We start from the raw sequence: 20,685 nt of genomic DNA, 5'->3' as shown, positions 1-20,685 counted from the left end.
CCACAGACATTCGGTTAATCTCAGGTGTCACTCAAAACTTCAAATACCCAAATTAAATTTGGAAGTTAAAGAACACACCTTCCTATTAAGAAATATGACCAGCGGAGCTGGTTTAATTGGTTGCCAGGAAACCATGGGAACACAGGTATGTCACCTTGTCCTGATGGCCCGTTTCACTCTGGAAATGGCTGCGTACTGGCGCCGTTGCGTCAATATGTAGATGTCTCTCTGCACAGTCTGTTGCCTTCGTATATCAGACGTGACAGTCAAACTCGGAAACGTATCTATTAAAGCACAGGATGCTTTCCCCGGTCTAAAAAACCCCCACAGGTAGAGAAACGCTTACCAATTACCTCAGAAAAGATTTTGGCACTTTTTGTGCAGTAAAAGGTTTATGTTCTCCTGAGGGAAACACAGGCGGGATAATAAAAACGTCATACTGGCAAGAGCTGCAGGTTTTCAAATGAAGACGTATGCCATGGTGACAGAGTGAGGTTTGGGGACATTTTACGATGCCGAAGCGCCTTCCAAAAAGCCGCATAAATTTTGCTTTTTTTTTTTTTTTTTTTTGGGGCACATTTCACAGTACATTGTTCAGGTAACTAGGCTGGCATTTTGGATGGTTCTCTCTCCCGGATGATGATTATCAATATGGGGCAGATAAAGTTTAATGGCCAATTATGTGCATCTGTTCTCCGGGAGTGTTCGTCGAGATTTCGTCAACTTTGGTGACATTTTCCTCACCCAGGCCGTGACAGGATCTCGCCACAGTTAAATGTGCTGCCGGTGGGTTGCCTATGAGAATCTGTGGAATCCTCAGAGAGAAAAAAAATTGTCCCAGTGGCTAAATGTGATTGGTCATTCCAAACCTGCTATCGGAGTTTAATTGACTTCCTGGGCTCATTTGGGCTATAAAAGTGAACATAAAATTATATTCTCGATATAATAAATACAATGCTAGCAGTTATAAAAAGGAAAATGCTGTGTTACTGTAAATCTAAAATACATTAGGGTATTTCCTGTGTAAGCTTATTTTAGACATAAGTGTTCGAATAACTCATTAATGTATTTTTTTATTATTATTATTATTTAACCCAAGGGAGATTATTTTTTGTTATCCGATTATAGTTTTTTTCATTGATAAATTAACTTTACAGAGGCAACTTTATGTAAATATTGATGAGGTTTTTTTTTTACCTTGTCAAGTTTTCTCTTTAATGATGCAGCCTTAGCTATTTGTTTTTATTGACTCAGCTGGGGTTTTGAACAAGGTGTTCAACAGGGATGAGCAAAAGCTATTACACTTTCAAAGCTGTCTATATAACTGTAAATAATGTTATTAGATGATGTATTTGGCGCTGGGCAGTCTATGGGATCTCAGTGTATTTTCATACGTCCTGAAAATAAAAACAGTGCAGAGTTCAGTTGTCTTAAAAAAAAAAAAGAAACACAGCATTGCAGAGGATTCTGGGAGACAGGCGTTAGCTTTCCCACTCAAGCACGATGGCCCTCCCAGTGTCGATGGCAAACCGATTTTTTTTCGAAAGCGTCACCGAGATCCTTATGGGAAGTGAAGTCCTGCGTTGGTCACCGAGATCCTTATGGGAAGTGAAGTCCTGCGTTGGTCACCGAGATCCTTATAGGAAGTGAAGTCCTGCGTTGGTCACCGAGATCCTTATGGGAAGTGAAGTCCTGCGTTGGGTGTAACGGGACTCGGTGACCTGTGTGGACTTCGCATCACCTCCCGCCGACACCGTTCCGGAAAGTTCCGGAGAGCGACGCCCCTGCGTGGCCCACCCCCTGGCCCGCGTCGCCACGCCGGTAACGGTGACAAATATGTGGCGGTGCATCGCGCACACGTGTAGCAAATTCTTAAATGACAAGCATAAAATATGAGTGCAACTGAGGTGTAATTGATTATACTAATTGCACGGCATAATTAGATAAACCTCAATTAAAATTTCACAGTAATTGAAACTAATTACAAATGACACATTTTGAGTAGAAAATGAGCCAGTTTGCTCCATCTTGAACCCCAGAAATTTTTTTCTATTTCTTTTTTTTCCTCTTTTTTTTTTTTTAATCTCCAAAATTGGATAGACCCACAAAACGCTTAATCGGAACTGTTCCCAGAGATATTGCTGCCCGCGTAAGTGCTTTTGTGCAAATTTTTTTTTTCTTTTTTTTTTTTTTTTTCTTTTCAGTTCTTCAGCGTGGATTTATATCTTTGGCTCGGCGAAAGGGTGCAATAATTTATGTCTCGGTGCTTGGAGGGAGAGCACGGTGCATATGCACGGGCTGATGTGCGTGAAATACTGCATCAGCACATATTGGAAATTTATTTCGATAAGGCCGCGTGTAACCTGGGAAACCCGATGCAGGAACGACCCGTGTTTTTATTGCACATAATGTGAGGCGAAGTGCCCCTCCGAGATTGTTAGAGCACTCCTTGACAGGGGATATCAATAAATTAGAATGAGTGCCGCACTCCCACAATGCACTGGGAAGTGATAAAACAACCCCTCCTTGCAGCCGCTTCCTTAAGCTCGGAGTGGAGAGGGCGTATTTTCTTTTTTTTTAAATTATTAATATTATTATTGTTGTTGTTGTTGTTTCACTACTGTCCTGGCTGGGATTTCTTTTCAAACCCATCCGCTCGGAGTCCGGTCCGGTCTCATCGCACGGAATCACACGGGCTCGCTTTTCATTAGCCATTAGCTCGTTAGCTCGCCGTTCGAGCACCCCCACCCGACACCCCCCCCCCCCCCCCCCCCCACCCCCACCCCCCACCAACCCCCCTCGCCCCTTCTCGGACGCCTCGTACAAATTAATTAAATCGACGTCCGAAAACTCCTCTGATACATAAAGCAATTTAAATGATATGCTGCAGCGTGATGACGAGCCCCAATAAAGCTCGGCTTTCTTTTTTTTTTTTTCCGCTGACGAGCGGTTTTGTGAGCGCTGGGGCTGAAGGACCTCCACCCCCCCCCCCCCCCCAGCGGGCCGTAAAGACATTCCTCTGATTCACGGCGCTATTACCCCACTTCGTATAAAACATTTTATTCCACGTTGCGCGCATCCAAAATATGAGAACAGACGGGACATCTGCTTGGCTTATTTTACTTTTTTACTGTGGCGTACTTGTATGTGTTAGCCAGGACTTTTACTCTGCTTTTTTTACTCTTCACATTAGCTTGACTGACACCTAGTTATTGAAATTCTGGCCGTTCTGAACCAATAATACTGTCATCCTTCTCTGTCCGGCGCAGTCTAACGTTTCCTGTTGTACTTGCCTTGTAAGCAACCTTTGAAAAAAATGAAAAACAAGTCATAAAAAGGCAGTTAATTTCCCCCCACAACGATAGTCATTTTTATTCGGCTAATCTGAGTTTTGTTGTTTTTGTCTTTTCTTCCAGCCTGTAATAAACCTCTTCTGGACTGAAGGAGCTGATGATTCCCGGCGAAAAACCTTACAACTCCGAATCGCAAAACTGCAACCGTGTGAATAAGCTTGACTTCGAGTTGAACGTGCGCACAGATTTAATTCCTTTTCCGTTTGCAACACCATTCTTTTCTCAAATGGCCCTTTTTTCTTCTGTCCAGTGACAGATATGACTAACAGCCTAGCGCACAGATGTTTCTCAAAACACGCAACATGGCAAAAAGATGTCCATAAACTCCCCCTGGATCATGTCTGTGATCACTGCACACAGCCAGACGTGGCCTAGTCGTGTGTGTGTGTGTGTGAGTGTGTGTGTGTGTGTGTGTGTGCATGTGTGTGTCCATTGTGTGCTGGGAGCTGGAGCGCAGTTTAACCCTGATAATGAGATTTAAGGAGACAGGTGGTCATTCGCGTGCGGTCCCAGGGGTACGCCGTGTGCGTGTGCGTGTGTGTGTGGCGATGCGAGCTTGCCGCTTTGACACCTGATATCTCCTCCCGAGATGGCCGAGGTTCATCAGCGAGAGGCGAGGGAAAATGTGGAGACGCCCCTCCCAAACCCAAACGCTCAGACTGACGGTTCGGGGCTTCACAAGAGCGGCCTTATTGCTTTTCGTAGGCTGTGCCCAGCTTTCCGTTTTTTTTTTTTTTAGATATTGTTAGGTGTCTAATTTATAAGCCTCTTGAAATGAATTTCCTCACTTGGATGACTCAAGCAAATTTTTGACAGTAACAATCATAATAATGGCCATAACATTAATGATTATGATAAGTGTTATCATAATAATAATAACAATAATAATAATAATTATTATTATTATTATTATTATTATCGTTGTCATTGTAGCAGTTACAGTACCTTGCTCAAGGGTACATTTAGCAAAAGTACTTCTTTAATAGACTACACTGCACTGCTTTTCCATTCCTTGCCTCAGGGCTTTTGTATCCAGCATTAAGCCTTGCTGTGTAAAAGCAACGATTTGGCCAATCTCTCCACTCAAGAGAAGCACATGACCTGATAAATGTGTCGCAGAGGGGCTGTATAGTGACAACGTGACACCTTTACACGTGATACGGATGCTGTCATCCCGAGCCGATGACAATAAAAGATGGACGTCCAGGGACCGGACTTTCTCATTAAAAGAAAAGCACGACACATTTCATTCAGCAGGAAGTGACCTCATTCCATTCACAGAAGTGACCTCATAATGGCGTGTTCTATTAGCGGAGTGGGGAGGGGCCGCTCAGCGAAAGGGTGCCGAGCGGCTTCCCTCTCTTATCACTCTGCTTTTGCTGTGTGACCTTTGAACCCCCCCCCCCCGTGACACACTGGCTCAGACCAGAGAAAAGAGGCGGGAGATTCCTCACGCTGAAGGAGAGGGGCGTCCCGTCTGAACTCGACCCGACCCTTCGTAATTGTAAATGACGGCTCTGACTGCGACGTCCCCCCCGCCCTTCCGCATTACACCGCACATCACAATTTCGTGCGATATTCAAATGATTAAGTGCCCCGTAAATAACCGCAATATCCCGTCCACCGCGCATCGACATGCAAGAGGCAGGACGTATATTCGCGGACGGCCGGCAACAAAACAAGGTTCTTCAACCTTCGATCGATTTCGCGTGGCATAAATTCAGGCGCATAAATTCACGACAAGGTCAATGTCAAGACGTGAACATCGTGGAGGCAAGTTCAAACAACTGCACGACTTGAATTAGATGCCCTCGTTCACTCGCTGAGGTCTCCAGTACGTGGAGGTCACCTTATGCAGTAAGAGCATGGAATGGCATTAAATGAAAAGGTGGTGCAATCGGATTATGTTAAAACTGGCAAATTCAAGACACACTGAAACATATTGGTGTGTGTGTGGATAAATGCTGAAAATATAATGAGGACAGCCTTCCATTTAAACCAACAATGACAACCAAAAATGACAAATCATGAAGGGCAATATATTTGACCTCTGTGGGCACAAACCAGTTGGATAAAAACATGGCACACATTGACATTCAGCACATGATACCCACACAACATTAAGTTCTCGTGTTTATTCATGGCTGAAATGTTTTATTCCCCAAAAAAAATAAAGCTCCACCAATCGAAAATGTTTTTCAAAGAGCACATGTGCTCCAAAGTAGAAAGATTTAGGAGCACACTGATGCATTCCAAATGGTACATGTGCTCCTAAATCATTTGTCCAGTTAGCGCACACAAATTCTCCTAAATGCTCCTAAAATGGGGAACACTGTAGAGCCCTGGTGTGCAGTTTTGCAGTTGCTCGAATTCAGACGCATTTCGAGCTCAGAAAGACGTCGTGATTCTGGACGGCCCTCCATCCACAGCCTCCAGGAGCCTTGGATCGGGGTCAGAGAGGGGAACTGCTGGGGCTGAGCGGTGATGTCATCCACAGGCGAAGTGCACTTCCCCCATTCCTCAAATGTGCCGGTAAAAACAAAATAAAAAAGCATCGTGTCTCATTCCCAGCTGGGACGGGACGGGGCGGGGGGGGGATGAGTGGTGGCGTCAGTGGGGCACTAACGACATCACCTCCCAGGAGAAAACAGCCAGGGGAGATTATTCTAATTCCGTAATGACACCCCAGGGACAGAGAGGCTGGGATCTTTATAGGCTGCTGTGTGAGTGTCCCCCGTAAAGCAGGGAAAGGATTGGCACTGAAAGGTTTTCATGAAGATAAAGACGTCTTGGGAATACTGCTTCTGAGGGGGGACATATTTTGTAGCTGAAACGAACAGACCTGTATTGAGCGCCGACCTGTATAATCTACGTTGAAACGCGTCTCAGACGTTTTCTCTTTTGAGGTGGTAATCACACGTTACATTTTTAAACTTTCAGAACATTTCTCTGTTTGTGCTCAGTGCTGCAGTGTGTGTAATCAGTTGGGTGTGTGAATTGGATGGCTTAGCGAAGTTCTCTTCCTTTGACTTCTGAATTTTGCTCTTCTAAGTCTACATTAAATCCTGCATTCGTTTCAGTTTCTAATCTGAAATGTTTTTTCTTGATTCTGTTTAACCCTTTTGAAGAGTCGGCTGTTTGGAATGTTATTATTTTCAAAATTGCAAGTCATTGTTCTATAATTCTATTCATTTTCCAGTAGTGATTGTTACATCAGCATTAGAATGTCAGTTGAGAACATTCTAATTACATATTTGTGAGCTCACACCTTAAAGAGTTAACTATCATAGTCACTGGAACTGAGCAGTAGATAATAAAATAGAGATGAGACAGTTGTGTCCTCATTTTCCTTTTGTTTTTAAAATAAAAAGCTGAGAGGACCTCCACCAGCGAGGACCTTAGAGTACAGTATTATTCATTTCTAAACAGTGCTGTAATGCAGCATTTTTCCCATTAGATTTAAGGGGAAAAAAATCTTTGGTTGCTGACTGCAAACATGGAGTTATCTCCTGCTTTTGGGAGTCAAAAGAGACATGACATAAAAAAATGTAAACTGGGCACAGCATAAACCAAACAGCATGACACTAAATCCTCAGACTATGTCCTCGTGAAGACAGACAGACACACACACACACACACACACACGTACACATGCAGGGCCGTACCTAGACTTTTGGGGGCCCTAGGCAAAAAAATAATTTGGGAGCCCCTCCAAAACAGATTCTTCTGCTTGAAAACAACGCTGCTGCAGCAACAAAAAAGGTGGGGCCTGATATGGCATGAAACACAACCGCGACACACACCCCACACACATAGACACCACACCACACCACTGCAACATCACACACGACACACACACACACACACACACCACACACGCACATCACACCACCACACACACACACTACAAAACAGTGCCACACCTACACACATACACACACCGTGAACACACACACTACACACACACACACACACACACACCTGGATCTATAGCTGTATGGATCGTGCTTTGTGCATTTTTTTTTTTCTTCATGCATTACCAGATTTAATAACTGTTTGAAAGATGAGTTCAGTTCGCCGCTCAGAGGAAACCGCGAGAAACACTTACCCAGAGCAGATTGCCCTCTAATCTGAGCACAGTATTGATTTCTGCTTCTGAAATCCCTGTTTAAGATTCCCGTCTTGCATGCGCTCCGGAGCCCATCACGGCGCCATAAAAGTAGGGTAAGGTGTGCATTCATCACACATGATTGTAACATACTTTGAGAGCAAAACGCAGCCGAAAGATTTACTGCACCGTTCAACGGGCCCTGGTCTCCTGTCTAATGGGCTGGCGGGGGGGTCATCTGGACACACCATCTATTTAGGCACAAGGCCGAACTGGTTTTTTCTTACCAAAGAATATACAGGCTAACCGTAATTATCCTGCCTGACAACGCTAACGCTAACAGTGTTGAGAAAATAAAGAGGGAACATTCGTGGGACTTGGTGTGAGAGACTTGTGATGAAAATGGTTGAGAGACTACGCTCGTAACCCAGCAGTGGCTGGTGAAATTCCCAGGTGGGAGGCTGCGGTCGTACCCCCTGAGAAAGGGCTCTTAACGTGGACTGCTTCGGTAAAATTGCTTCCAGCTGCGCGAATGGAAACAAGCTAAACGTAAGCTGTGTGAGTAATTCTGGTTAACATCATCTTCTTAGCTAAAACAATGTTATGAAATGTTTCAGCAATCATGTTAATTGCATGATGGCTGCAATCCTTACTCCAAATATATCTTACATTTGAGTCTGTGCGTCGACATAGAGACTAGTATTTCCCTACTAATATTTTAAAGATCCCATATAACCAGATACAACCATACAAACAAAAAAAAAAACTTTACAGGGAATTAGCAACACAAATGTTATGAAAATATTATCGCAACTACTGGCACACAGTTTTGTGTGTGCCAAAGACCACTTAGCCTACTGCACAGGGGAAACTTTGTAATTCAAACTAGTCTTTAGTGCTTTCATTTTAAATACATTGCAGAAACGTGGTGATAAATATACTGTATATATATATATATATATATATATATATATATATATATATATATATATATATATATATAGTATATATACTGTATATGTACTTAATTATTTTCAGATGTATCCAGCGAATGATTCTCTTAATCAAAATGCAGCATTTCAAGCCTGTCTCTGATTACCATGTATGCAATAAGCAGCTGAACTGTCCCTTTCCTGCAGGCTGGTTTTGAACCCTGAAAGAGCACTGCTCGTACTCTTCCTCCCGCCTGGAACTGAAAGGGGGGGAAAAGAAAAACGTCTTTCTCACGCTTCAATTTCACGCGCGTTTTCTTTGCAATTAACGTTTCAGAGGGCCCTGGACGCGGCCGGTGGCAGCTGCGGGGGGGGGGCTCGGGCTCCGACGTCGTCGTCCTTGGCGGTTCCCCCCCCCCATCTCCTTCAATGAGCTTCTCCCACTGGCCCCTGATGGGTACACCGGCGGTGATGACGCACAGCGCATTCAGCGATTTAGGACACCGGGAACACACTGCCGTATTAAAAAACACCACCCTCCTCCTCCCTCCCATCCTGTGAGCGATTATCCTCCTGCAATTTCAGCCATGTTCTCCCACTGAGCCTCTCCAACACTGCCAATGGCCTCCAGCTAGCTACGCATCACTTTGGAAATGTTTTTTTTTTCTTCTTTCTTTCTTTTTTTTCTTTCTTCCTTCCTCTGTGCGAAACAGAATGCCTGTTGCCCATTGTTGTCATGTCGGATGAAGCCAGAACAAGTCGGCCTTTTTTTTTTTTTTTTAAGCACAAAATGGAAGTCGGGTGTAATTAGAGTGCTATGAATACTATCATTTTAGAGTGTGCAATCACTGTCTATCTAGTGTGTGCAGTATAGTGCTGTGAAAAAGTATTTGCCCCCTTCCTGATTTCTTCTATGATTGCATATTTGTCACACTGAATGGTTTCAGATCTTTAGACAAAATGTAATCGTAGACAAAGCAAACCTGAGCAAACAGACAACATATTTTGAAAAATAAAAAGTATTGCAGTTATTTAATTTTATGTTATTAAACACCCATAAAAAGTAGTTGCCCCCTTGAACTTAACTGCTTGCACCACCTTTCGCCGCAATAGCTGCATCCTATAATTTCATATGCGTTTCTCTCATTGCTGTGGAGGAATTTTAGCCCACTCTTCTTTGCAGAACTGCATGCTTTCAATGAGACAAACTGGCAGGTTTTCAAGCATGACCTGCTAGTTTCATGTCCTGTCATAGCACCTCCTTTGGGTCAAGTCAGAACATTAACAAGACCACTCTGAAACTTTTATTTTGTTTCTCTGCAGCCAGTTAGATGTGGACTTGCTTTTGAGAGCTTAAAAAGAGTGAAAGAATACAGGAACTCACCTTTAACAGTCACATGGGGATGGAAGGTATTTGTGGGTGTGACCCCCTGAATCTCACAACCCAAATGTGCAGGGGTGCGCTCGTTGTAAATCTCCTTTCAGGGATATGCTTACCATGGTTACGACTGATCCAGCAAGACGTTACCACGGTATTTTCCTTCCCTGCAGGACCCACCTTGGAAGGACCCACCTTCGAATGTGCCTGACTAAAATAGCCGAATTTACGCTTGTCCCCCAAACTTCCGTGCCTTCAAGCAACACGCGACCCTCTTCAGCTTCTGAGGGTCAGCTTCGACTGGAAACGGCGCTTTCCCAAAAACATCCAAGGGTAGTTTCCGTAGGGCGTTCCGTCGCTGGCAGGCTCCGTCGAGCCCACTCGCCTAGCCGTCGTCACCCTCCGACACCGAAACGCAAATTTCATTTTAATACGCTGGTCATCCGTGGTACATCTGCAATGTAACTGTGAGGCAGACACAAAATCATAGCAAAAAAAAAAAGGTTTTTTTAATGATTCAGTAGAAAAAAAGGTTATATGAAGTCATATAATCGGTGCTTCATTTTCATCAACAGAAGAAAAAAAAAAAACAGAGCAGAGGCCTTTGACAGTGTCTGTGCTGTTTACATGCTGATATTTTACACAGAGATTTTCATACGCTGTCATCTGTCAGTTACTTCCGCAAATTAACTGCCAAAAATTCCGCCAAACTGTCAATCAGTGAGCCGGTAACCATGGTTACCTCACATCCCTAAAAGATAAAAGCTGGAATATGGAATTACAGGAGAGCAATTAAACATAACAAATAAAGAGTTACCAATACAAAAGGCATTCTACATTTATGAAATGACAACCAAGAGCACTTATAAATAAGACATTGTATCATGGAATACCTTATTTTTAAAGTAGCATCTTTTGTACAAATGTTTTCTTACAGTACAGATTTGTACCAGAGGTTTAACCCTTTGAGCACGAACTGGAAACAAAAAATGTATTTTTTTTTTTTGTATTTCTGCAATTTGATTAAATAACATTTATAAAACTTTGTGCAAAACAATTTTATTAATGTCTTCATATATTGTGCACCAATACATAGTAATAGTCTTTTTAAATTAAAAATATAAAAATGATGCATAATTTAGACAGGAACTGCTCATATATATTCATATATTTACACATTTTATTACACAGACCTGAATTCATAAAGGCCCCTGATTTAATAAAAAAAAGATGCTTTCAGATTTTGACTTAGACCTCTTTGCAGGACATAAATCTCGTGAATGACTTTGCAACTGTTGGACATACTGTAACAGCCAGAAGTGTCTCTTTTAGATAAATCCATTTGGCCAATATTTCTCTCATAACATGTCCCCTAAATGTTGGTTTTGAGTCTTGAAGAAGAGTTTGACCGTACTCAGAGGGTTAAATGCCAGATGCCGATCCCAGCATACAGGTCACATTTTGATAAAGAAAAAGTGGACCGCATTTAGTCATAAAAAGCTTAACTAAACAGCCCATAAACGCATGCATCTTCTACGCATCTCGGAGATGCAATGAAACAACAGGAAAGCAATCGACACAAATTCCAAACATACGCCACTTCATTTGAAATGGTGGTGTTTTTTTTTTTTTGTTAACCCTTCATACTTTTAGCAGTAACAACGGCTAATAATGCAGCATCTCCCCTATTCAACACTGTACAATTAGAAAATAAATCTTTGAAAACAATAGCCAAAAACAGACAAAAAAGAAAAGGTTTTGGGCCAGAGTAAGTCTCCTCAAAAGTTAAACTGTGTGCAAAGTCTAAACAGTAGTTTTTACGGCATCTTGTGCAGTTTTTCTTTCATTTTTTTTTTTTTTTAAAAAGCCATCAGCTCGAAGGCTAGAAGCAGTGCAGGTCATGTCCTGGGCCAGCATTACTGCTTCTCCAGCTCACACACGTAGAGGAGGTGGTCCTCTGGAGACTTCCCGTGGGTCTTGCTGAGGTGGAGCTTGACGGCGTGCTTACTTCCAAAAGTCCGGTCGCAGAGCTTGCACTGATAGGGGGTGCCGTTTCCCTCCTCCTCCAGGGAGGGGGAGGGGCTGGGGGAGGGGGAGGGGGACGGGGAGGGGGCAAGGAGCGGCTTGTCCGACAGGCCCCTGGTGTGTCGAGCGGCCCGGCTGCCGAGCTGCTCGGTCGACAGCTTGGCCAGGTCCCGCAGCCTGAAGCCCAGGTGAGACTCCAGGTGCGTGACGTAGGCGGAGGGAGCCCGAACCTGCGAGGCGCAGTCGCTGCAGAAGAACACGGGGCTGCACGAGTCCAGGTTCTTCAGGAACTTGGTCCCGCCAGTCCTCCTCAGCTGGTACTTCACGTTGGCCAGCCAGTGGCTGATGGTCGTCATGGAGAGGCCGGTGAAGCGGGAGGTGTACATCCGCTCCTGGGGGGTGAGGTCGGACATGACGTACTTCCCGTCCGGTCCCTTCCGTAAGCTGGAGGTGAACTGGGCCTGGAGGAGCAGCAGGTGCTGGGGCTTCCAGTTGGACTGCCGGCCCTTCCGTTTCTGGGCTGGGGAGGCCTCTTCGGCCTCCTCGAGGGTCATGCCCTCTAGGTCCGGCTGCTCCGACAAGCTGACGGGCGCGGAGGATTTGGGCATGTGGCCCTCCGTCAGGTTCCTCAGCATGTCCGAGATGTCCGACAAGGCGTTCTCGCGCACGGGCGAGTTTGAGATGAACGGCGTCGCCAAGGACGTCTTTGACATGGTCACGGTGGACGAAGGGGAAAAGGAAATCGAGGACGACGTGCACGTCGGCAGCGGCAGAGCGGAACCGGGAGAACAGCTTTTATCACGCTTGCCTTTGGTCAGGTCTATGGGCTGATCCTCATCGGCCTGGTAGAAACGGCGTCCCGCCTGCTCCTTCTTTTTGGTCTGGACCGGCGGGGTGGCCACGGCGGCCTTCTCGGCCAGGCTGTTGCTCATTTTGAACAGCATGCTCATGGGGTCCATGGTCGGCAACGCCGGCTTGGCAGCTTTGCCCAGGTGGACGTTCATGATGGACTGAAGCGCACTTAAGGGGTTAATGAAGGGCTGCTCGGGCGGGTGGTCGGTGATAATGGCAGTGCTCCCGCAGAGAGCAGAGGAGGGCATTTTTTTCGCGGAGTCCGTCCCGTTCTCAAGCGACTCCTTCGCCAGGCTATTGCCGTTGCAGTTTTTGTGATTGACGCTGTTCGTCTCCGGGGTTTCCGTTCTCCTGTCTTTGGGGGAGTTCCGCCTGGAGGAGCCGCCCGTGTCGCTGCTGCAAGGAGAGGGCGTCGCCCGCCTGTGCGGCGAGGCTTTGGCCCGGTGGTTCTTCATCTTCTCCTCGACCTTGGCCACTTTCTCCGTGACCTTCTTGACGAGCTCCTCCATTGCATGGAAGTTGTTTTGGGGCAGAGGCGAGCCGGTGGGAGGGACAAGCACTTGGCCTTTATTAGGGGACAGAGATTCTCCCGCAAACATGTATTTCAAAGGAGAGCTTTTCTCAGAGGAAGCCAAGGAGAGCTTCACGATGTTCGGGAGCTGGTAGGCGGCGTGGATGCTGGGGTACCCTCCCCAACTAGGACTGCCATTCTGCGCTTTGTTGATGGCCGACGTTACGGTGTTCTCCAGAGATTTGAGGATGTCGAGCCCCCCTTTCGGACTGTCCTTCAGGTCATCCTCAGTCAGGTAGTGGTATTTGGAAACGTTGGCTTTCACGTCGTCCTTGTTCTCCTCCTCTACGACGGGCGCCTTGGCGTCTTTGTCGCCCGCCTCCGCGGAGCAAGACCTCTCTCTCTCCTCCTCCTTGATCTCCACACCGAGCTTGGGGGAGACGCTCGAGGATGACACCGCGGGCGGGGCGGGGAACGCGGTCGCGGCCAGCGGCACGGACTGGAACTTCTCCTCGGCCAGGGCGGACAGGAAGGGCGCGGCCAGGGACTCGGCGAGCTGCTTGCCCCTCTTGGCGGAGGAGCTGGTGACCTTCATGAAGTGGCCCGTCACCATCATGTGCGCGGTCAGCTCCTGCAGGTTGTTGTACGAGCTCCCGCACTCCATGCACTTGAGGATCTGCGACTTCCGCGACTCAAACTGCCAGGCGTAGCTGGTGCCGTTCTGGTGCCCCTGTCGGTTTCTGGAGGTAACGTACTGGTGGGTGGCCTTCTGCAGAATGCCACCGGTGTCCATCAGAGGGGGTTTAGGGGTCCCTGCGGGTGATTCCGGGGAGCTGGGGAGCTCCAGCTCCGCAGGGCTCCTTTTCCGGATGGAGGACATTAATTTGGTAGCCACGGGGCTCATAGGCTCCTTGAGAGGCACTTTCTGGTAATGTTTGGTCTTGATCATGTGGACGCTCAGGTCCTGCAGAGACTCGAAGGAATGCCCGCAGTACATGCACTTCAGGACCCGCTGGGCGTCCTCCTGACCCTCCATCTCCATGAGGGAGCGCTTGCGCGGCTTGGACCACCGCCTGGCGCCCTTTTCGTCCTTCCCGTGGTTGTCGTCCCGGTAGTGGCCGGTCTCGTTCATGTGAACGGTCAGCTCGACCAAGGTGTCGTAGGCGCCGCTGCAGTCCTTGCAGCGGAACCTGCTGGCCCCGGTGAAGACGGAGCCGAACAGCTTGGGTTTCTGCGGCTGAACCTGCGCGGTGCTGAAGAGGCCGGGCTCCGGGGACAGCCGGTTGCTCTGGGAGGCCTGCTGCAGGCTCTTGGCGACGGCGGACTGGTGCCAGTCGTAGCCGCCGCCGCCGCCGCCGCTGCTGCAGCTACTACTGCTGCTGCTGCTACTGCTGCTGCTGCTCTGCTGGGACTTCTCCACCTCCGCCTGGGCCAGGTTCAGGCTGAGGGACGACCAGTAGGAGTTGGTCAGGAAGCTGGTGTAGATGGCCTTCATGCGGTCCAGGCTGTCCGGTCCGGCGGACGGCTCTTCGCCGGCCGCCGTCTTGGTCGGCGGAGTTACCGGGGGCCCTTTGACCGCCTCCTCGTTTTTGACGGAGACGCTCTCGAAGTCGGACATCCGGTCGCTGGACTCGCTGAGGTGCGACTCGCTGTCCATCTCGCGGCTGGAGACCCCGCCCATGGGGGAGTCCCGGAGGCACGCTGGGTCTCTGCCCGGCAAGTCCTCCTCTGAACACCTGTACTTGGCTGGAGGCTCCTCCTCCATCACAATGTCGGTCTCTTCCACGCCTCCGTCCAGCAAGGCAGCATCCTTTAGTTCCTCAGGGACATACGCTGAAAGAAATGAAGAAACAAGCTATTTAGTTTGAATAAAAATATATATGAGATATAGCCTATTTTTTAAATACACCAAAGAGGAGTTTTTTTTGAGTTTACAATCTGTGTACCACACAGGGCCTTGGGAGGAAATCAGGTATCCATTATATGCAAATTCTGCCCGGAACAATTACATTATTATTATTATTATTATTATTATTATTATTATTAATATTATTATTATTAATATTATACAAATATTTTTAAGCTCCCAAGATTTGTTTTTTCTCTCCCTTCCTTATTTATTGTGTAAATTCTATAGCAAGCAAACAAAAGAAGAATCCTCTACAGGTCACACAACGTTCAGATTATTCATTTAAAGGCGCAACTGTTTAAAATGAAAAGTAAATTTGTGAGTAAGGAAGCTCGAAAACGGCATTCACGGCAGTTTGGGTTTTTCAGTTAATGTGTCTTGTGCTTCATCTGCCTCCACTGCATTTCCTAACAGACTCACGGTTTGAATGAAGACCTAGGACAAACACTGCTGTAAATCAAGCCAACACACAAAGCTCTCTGGGTTGACATACATCTCCCTAATTTATAAAACATCAAAGTGCAATTTTCCTCCCATGTTTACACTGTGGCAGCGGCTGACTGGTTCACCAGTGAAAAGTGATTATTTATTGGCAAAAAAAACTAATAATACAATTTACCGTAAATTTACCCAAATTCAATTCAGACAATGAGGAACAAAAAAAAAACAATGAGAAATGATGTTGATGAAAACTGAGGATGAGAAGATAGTCAGGTAGTCGTTCTGATACCACCACTGTGTCCCAAATTCAAGACAAAATGGTTCAAGAAAAAAATTCAAGAAATCAGCTGAATCTGAAACCAAGTCCAAATCTGCATCCGTGATAAGACCCCTCACTAATGGGACCCAAACACATAATCAAAATACTTTCAATTACCCTAATAAGAAGTGAGAGGGCATTACACAGATGGTAATGAAGCTGAATACACCAACAGGAGAGGACTTATCTAATGTACTGTACATTTTATTAAAAGCAAATATATAAAGCTATTGCATTTTTGCATTGTTAAAATCACACACACACACACACACTTAAACACAGATAGAGGCACACACAAGCATTCTCAGACACAAGGGTGCGCACGTACGCGCACACACACACACACACACACAGCCATCTGTTCCAAACCACAGCAGCTGTTAAAAGAACAATGCTCTCACAGAGGAAGTAGTCAGATCCAACCACATCAATGCCAGTGCTACCAAGCTACAGCGCTATCGAGCTACTGCGCTATCGAGCTACAGTCCCCGCCTACAACTGTTCAATCACCACAAACACACACGCTCTGGAAAAGGGGAGGAATCTACGGGATAAGCAGGAAATTTCACATCAGTTCCAACGGCCAGAGATAATGGCACCTGAAACAGGATCCCCACTTCAACCTTTCAAACCTAATTAAACCAGCTCTTGAAAACAAGTGCTGGATTTTTTTTTTAAAGTGATAAGTAGAAAAGTGTTTAGAGGACAAAGTGATATGAAAGCCGTTCAGCATTAAGACCCAGCAAACGCACGGAGGAGCATCAGCGGCCCTGACCTGGCCTCCCACGCCTTCGGTTAGGAGAAACCATGAAGGTGACCTTGCCCCGACCTTGGAGGGGCATGTCGGTCACCCCAGCGGGTGTGCTTTTTCTAAAAATCAGTTTTGGGGATGGGGGGGGTTAAAAAAAAAAAGGTGTGAATCAAACTGACCCAAAAGTCTGGATCCCCTTGGCCGGAGCCCCACAAAGCACGGTGTGGACTGGGATGCAATTTCAAACTGGGAATCAAAATGTCCACTTCCAATCTCTGAGTAAGTCAGAGGGGGGACAAATAAAATAAAAAAATAAATAAATAAATAAATATCCCTTCCACAGAATTCACTGGAATCAGAATCGCATGTGTAATTTCTTCCGAACCAGTTCCTTGATGGCATTAAAACAGCACACTCATTCTGTGCCTGCAACGAGTCCGAACTGCTTCGCTGTAGCCTACATTACAGGCAAAATCTGTGCTTTAAGAAGCAGCCCTCCGGAACATTCTAGAGCCACAGAAGAAAAAAAAAAAAACCCTTTCGATCCCTTTTTATCAAACGGGGAATAACGGCACGACCTGAACCGCTTCACAGCGCTGTTTGGCTTTCTCGGTGCTGCCCGCGGCCCGTAGCCAATACCCACGGCAAACCGCCTTTTCACAGGCAGCAGTTCGGATATCTCTCTTTCGGTTTCACGCATTTGAACAATAGGAAAATAACTGTAATCCTTCCCTGGTTTTTTTCATGCCGTTTTTTTTTTTTTAAATTAATCTTATTTAACCGGGTTCGTCTCGTTGAGATTAAAATCTCTCCTGCGAGAGACCTGGTGTCTTTATAAACAAGACACACCAAACTATAACAATAATATAGATCCTTTGAGCAATATATATTTTTTTTACGACATGGTTATGGATCTTGAAAGGACAGGACTATCCTCAGGTATTCTGAAATCACCAAGGGGTATTACCGATGAGAGGGGGACAGGAGGAAGACACAAAACGCCAGATCCAGTATATTATCAAAATCAATATTTGTAATGTCATGCCCCTTTTTATCGCATTGCACAATTCTGTTCTAATAATCTCCCCCATGTCTGCTGAACATTAACACCCCCCCCCCCACCACCACCTTTCCAATACAGTCAGAGAGGTCCACAGCCATAAACAGAACCACTGATAAATTTTGAAACCAGTTATTCGTTATTCATTTCATATGTAGGTATGCGGACTGGCAATGTAACAGTATTCTTTACACACGCAGTGTAAACTGGCCTTTCACAAAGACCTATCCAGAACCGGGTACGTAACCAAGCCTGAAATCAGATGGTTGCAGGTTCAGTTCCCTGGAGACACGCCATGGTTGTAGAGGGCATTATGAAATTATTTTAAAAAAACACAGCTCTGCAAACAAATAATATTTAATAATGTATGTACTGCGTCTACGACACTGATATCTGATCATGGTTATATTTACATAACGGCATTTAGCAGGCACGTTCACGCACAGTGACTTACATAAATGCACGCATGCTGGCTCAGACAATGGGCAGACGTGATGCCAAATCCTCAGTATCACAACCAACAGCAGGAATGAAAACATGAACCTACAATTAAGTGTGAATGTGCCCGATCATGTTTTTAAACTCAAAAATGCAGAGGGTCAGGGCCTGAGAATATTCACCAGCTCAGGAGGAATAAAATGGTTGGATGTGTTCCCATGGCGATTTTAGAACAGTCATACCTCAAATTCTATTGTCAGTTAAAAAATAAAAATACAAAAACAGCAGCTTACCATTTGCATTAAGGCCTGTTTCTATTAGTAAGTACGTACAGACACGCAACATCATTATAAGACACTATTTTTTAATGTGTGGGTGTGTTTATGACGTGATATATGGCATAGTTTGAGGATTTAGTGTTGTACCGTTTGAGGTTACTTTTGTGTGTGTGTGCACGTGTATGTGTGCCTGTGTGTATGTGTGTATGTATGTGCGCGCGTGTGTGTGTGTACCTATGTGCGCATGTGTGTGTGTGTGTGTGTGTGTGTACCTATTGTGTGTGTGTGTGTGTGTGTGTGCGTATGTATGTGTGTGTGTGTGTGTGTGCGTATGTGCGCGCAGAGAGATTTACACCAGGAACCCAAACCTAATTAAAACCATGAATGCAGTGGGGGAATTGGAAAATGAAGCGATATATCTGCACATATCCCCACAAGCTGGCCCCTGATGATCTCTGTAATGACAGAGTGTGTTCTGATGAGGAAGCAGAACAGGTTTTAAAACACTGGGAATAAAAGAGGCAGCTGCAGGAGAGCGGGCAAAAATGTGCGATTTCCCGCGAATCACCCGCTCACAGCACACGCTCGCGGTAATGTTTTACATCGAGCATGTGAACGGGCGAATATGCCTCAACCGCTCTAATACTGAACACAACCACTCTACGGAACACTGAACACAACCGCTCTAACTAACACCGAACACAACCGCTCTGCCTAACACTGAACACAACCACTCTGCGTAACACTGAACACAACTGCTCTGCGTAACACTGAACACAACCGCTCTGCAGAACACTGAACACAACCGCTCTGCCTAACACTGAACACAACCGCTCTGCCTAACACTGAACACAACCGCTCTGCCTAACACTGAACACAACCGCTCTGCCTAACACTGAACACAACCGCTCTGCCTAACACTGAACACAACCGCTCTGCTAACACTGAACACAACCGCTCTGCCTAACGCTGAACACAACCGCTCTGCCTAACACTGAACACAACCACTCTGCCTGACACTGAACACAACTGCTCTGCCTAACACTGAACACAACCGCTCTGCCTAACACTGAACACAACTGCTCTGCCTAACACTGAACACAACTGCTCTGCCTAACACTGAACACAACTGCTCTGCCTAACACTGAACACAACTGCTCTGCCTAACACTGAACACAACTGCTCTGCCTAACACTGAACACAACTGCTCTGCCTAACACTGAACACAACCGCTCTGCGTAACACTGAACACAACCGCTCTGCCTAACGCTGAACACAAGCCCGCACAGTTAAACAAATCACATAAAACCCCCCATGGGGTGGGGGAGGGGTATGGGGTCAGAAAGACCTGGAAATAACCCCCCAAAAACCCAAACAAAACGCTGTCTTCAGGTATCCCATGACTACAGCGCTCACAACCACAGTGCACGTGCAAATGGGTGTGTGTATCTGCATTTGCATGGGCACAAGCACACACCCATTTGTGCATGTGTGTCTGCTTGTGTATGTGTGTTGGTGAGTGAGTGTGTGTGTGTGTGTGTGTGTGTGTGTGACAGAGCTTGTGTATGTGTGTCAGTGAGTGTGTGTGTGTGTGTGTGTGTGTGTGTGTGTATGTGTGTGTGTGAGAGAGCTTGTGTAGGTGCGGACTGCCAGCACTCCTGAAAGCACAAGCCCTTTAAAGTCAAGAGATCCAAACTGAGATGGAAATGCACTCCAAGCATTCTGAGTGAACACAGGAGGGCGTGACCTTGCAGGTTTGAATCCCTGAGAGTGACACAGCACTCTTGATGTACAGCTAAAGCTGATACATTTTTATCTGTATCCTATTTCAGATGTTAATGCTTATAATATTGTAGAGGGAACTGATTTAATTTACTTATGTTGTGAAATTAAATTAAAATTGAAATTCTTAACAGTGCTTCACATTCACAAAATGCAAAACTTTTCTTCTCCACAATAAAAAAAGACAAATACTTCAGTTTATAATTTACTGAAAAACAAATCGGTGACCGAGAACTAAAGAAGAAAGCAGAGGAGGGCACACACACACACACACACACACACCAACGCGGAACGTTCCAGTGAAAAAACGAACAAAAAGCATCTGTTTCAGGGTAATTACAAGTTATTGTGAAATACACAAACCTTAAAAAAGAAAAGACAATGGCGGGGGGGGGAAAGATTAGGCGCTTTATCTGCACAGGGGTCCCCCGCTGAGCGCCCGCTAACTCGCCCGCTAACTCGCTGACATGTAACAGCCGATGACAGCCCCCATAATGAGAGGAGCTGATTGCTCCTTTTGTACATCCAGCCCTTAATGGCGGAGCTCA

At 45.9% G+C, this 20,685-nt stretch overlaps 1 protein-coding gene across 3 annotated transcripts in view; it reads right to left on the bottom strand.

Annotated features, from left to right (window-relative positions):
• Positions 1 to 10,255: 10,255 nt before the first annotated feature.
• LOC135255760 (teashirt homolog 3-like) overlaps positions 10,256 to 20,685 on the bottom strand; it is a 59,074-nt gene continuing 48,644 nt past the window's right edge. For all 3 annotated transcript variants that reach the window (XM_064337330.1, XM_064337331.1, XM_064337329.1), the window contains one exon: positions 10,256 to 14,992. In XM_064337330.1, the coding sequence (XP_064193400.1) occupies positions 11,688 to 14,924 (3,237 nt within the window). In that variant the 5' untranslated portion in view covers positions 14,925 to 14,992 and the 3' untranslated portion in view covers positions 10,256 to 11,687. The remainder of the gene's footprint in view (positions 14,993 to 20,685) is intronic.

The sequence above is a fragment of the Anguilla rostrata genome, chromosome 5 (genome assembly GCF_018555375.3).
Source record: "Anguilla rostrata isolate EN2019 chromosome 5, ASM1855537v3, whole genome shotgun sequence".
NCBI lineage: Eukaryota > Metazoa > Chordata > Actinopteri > Anguilliformes > Anguillidae > Anguilla > Anguilla rostrata.
This window is presented reverse-complemented; position numbering and strand designations above follow the sequence as displayed.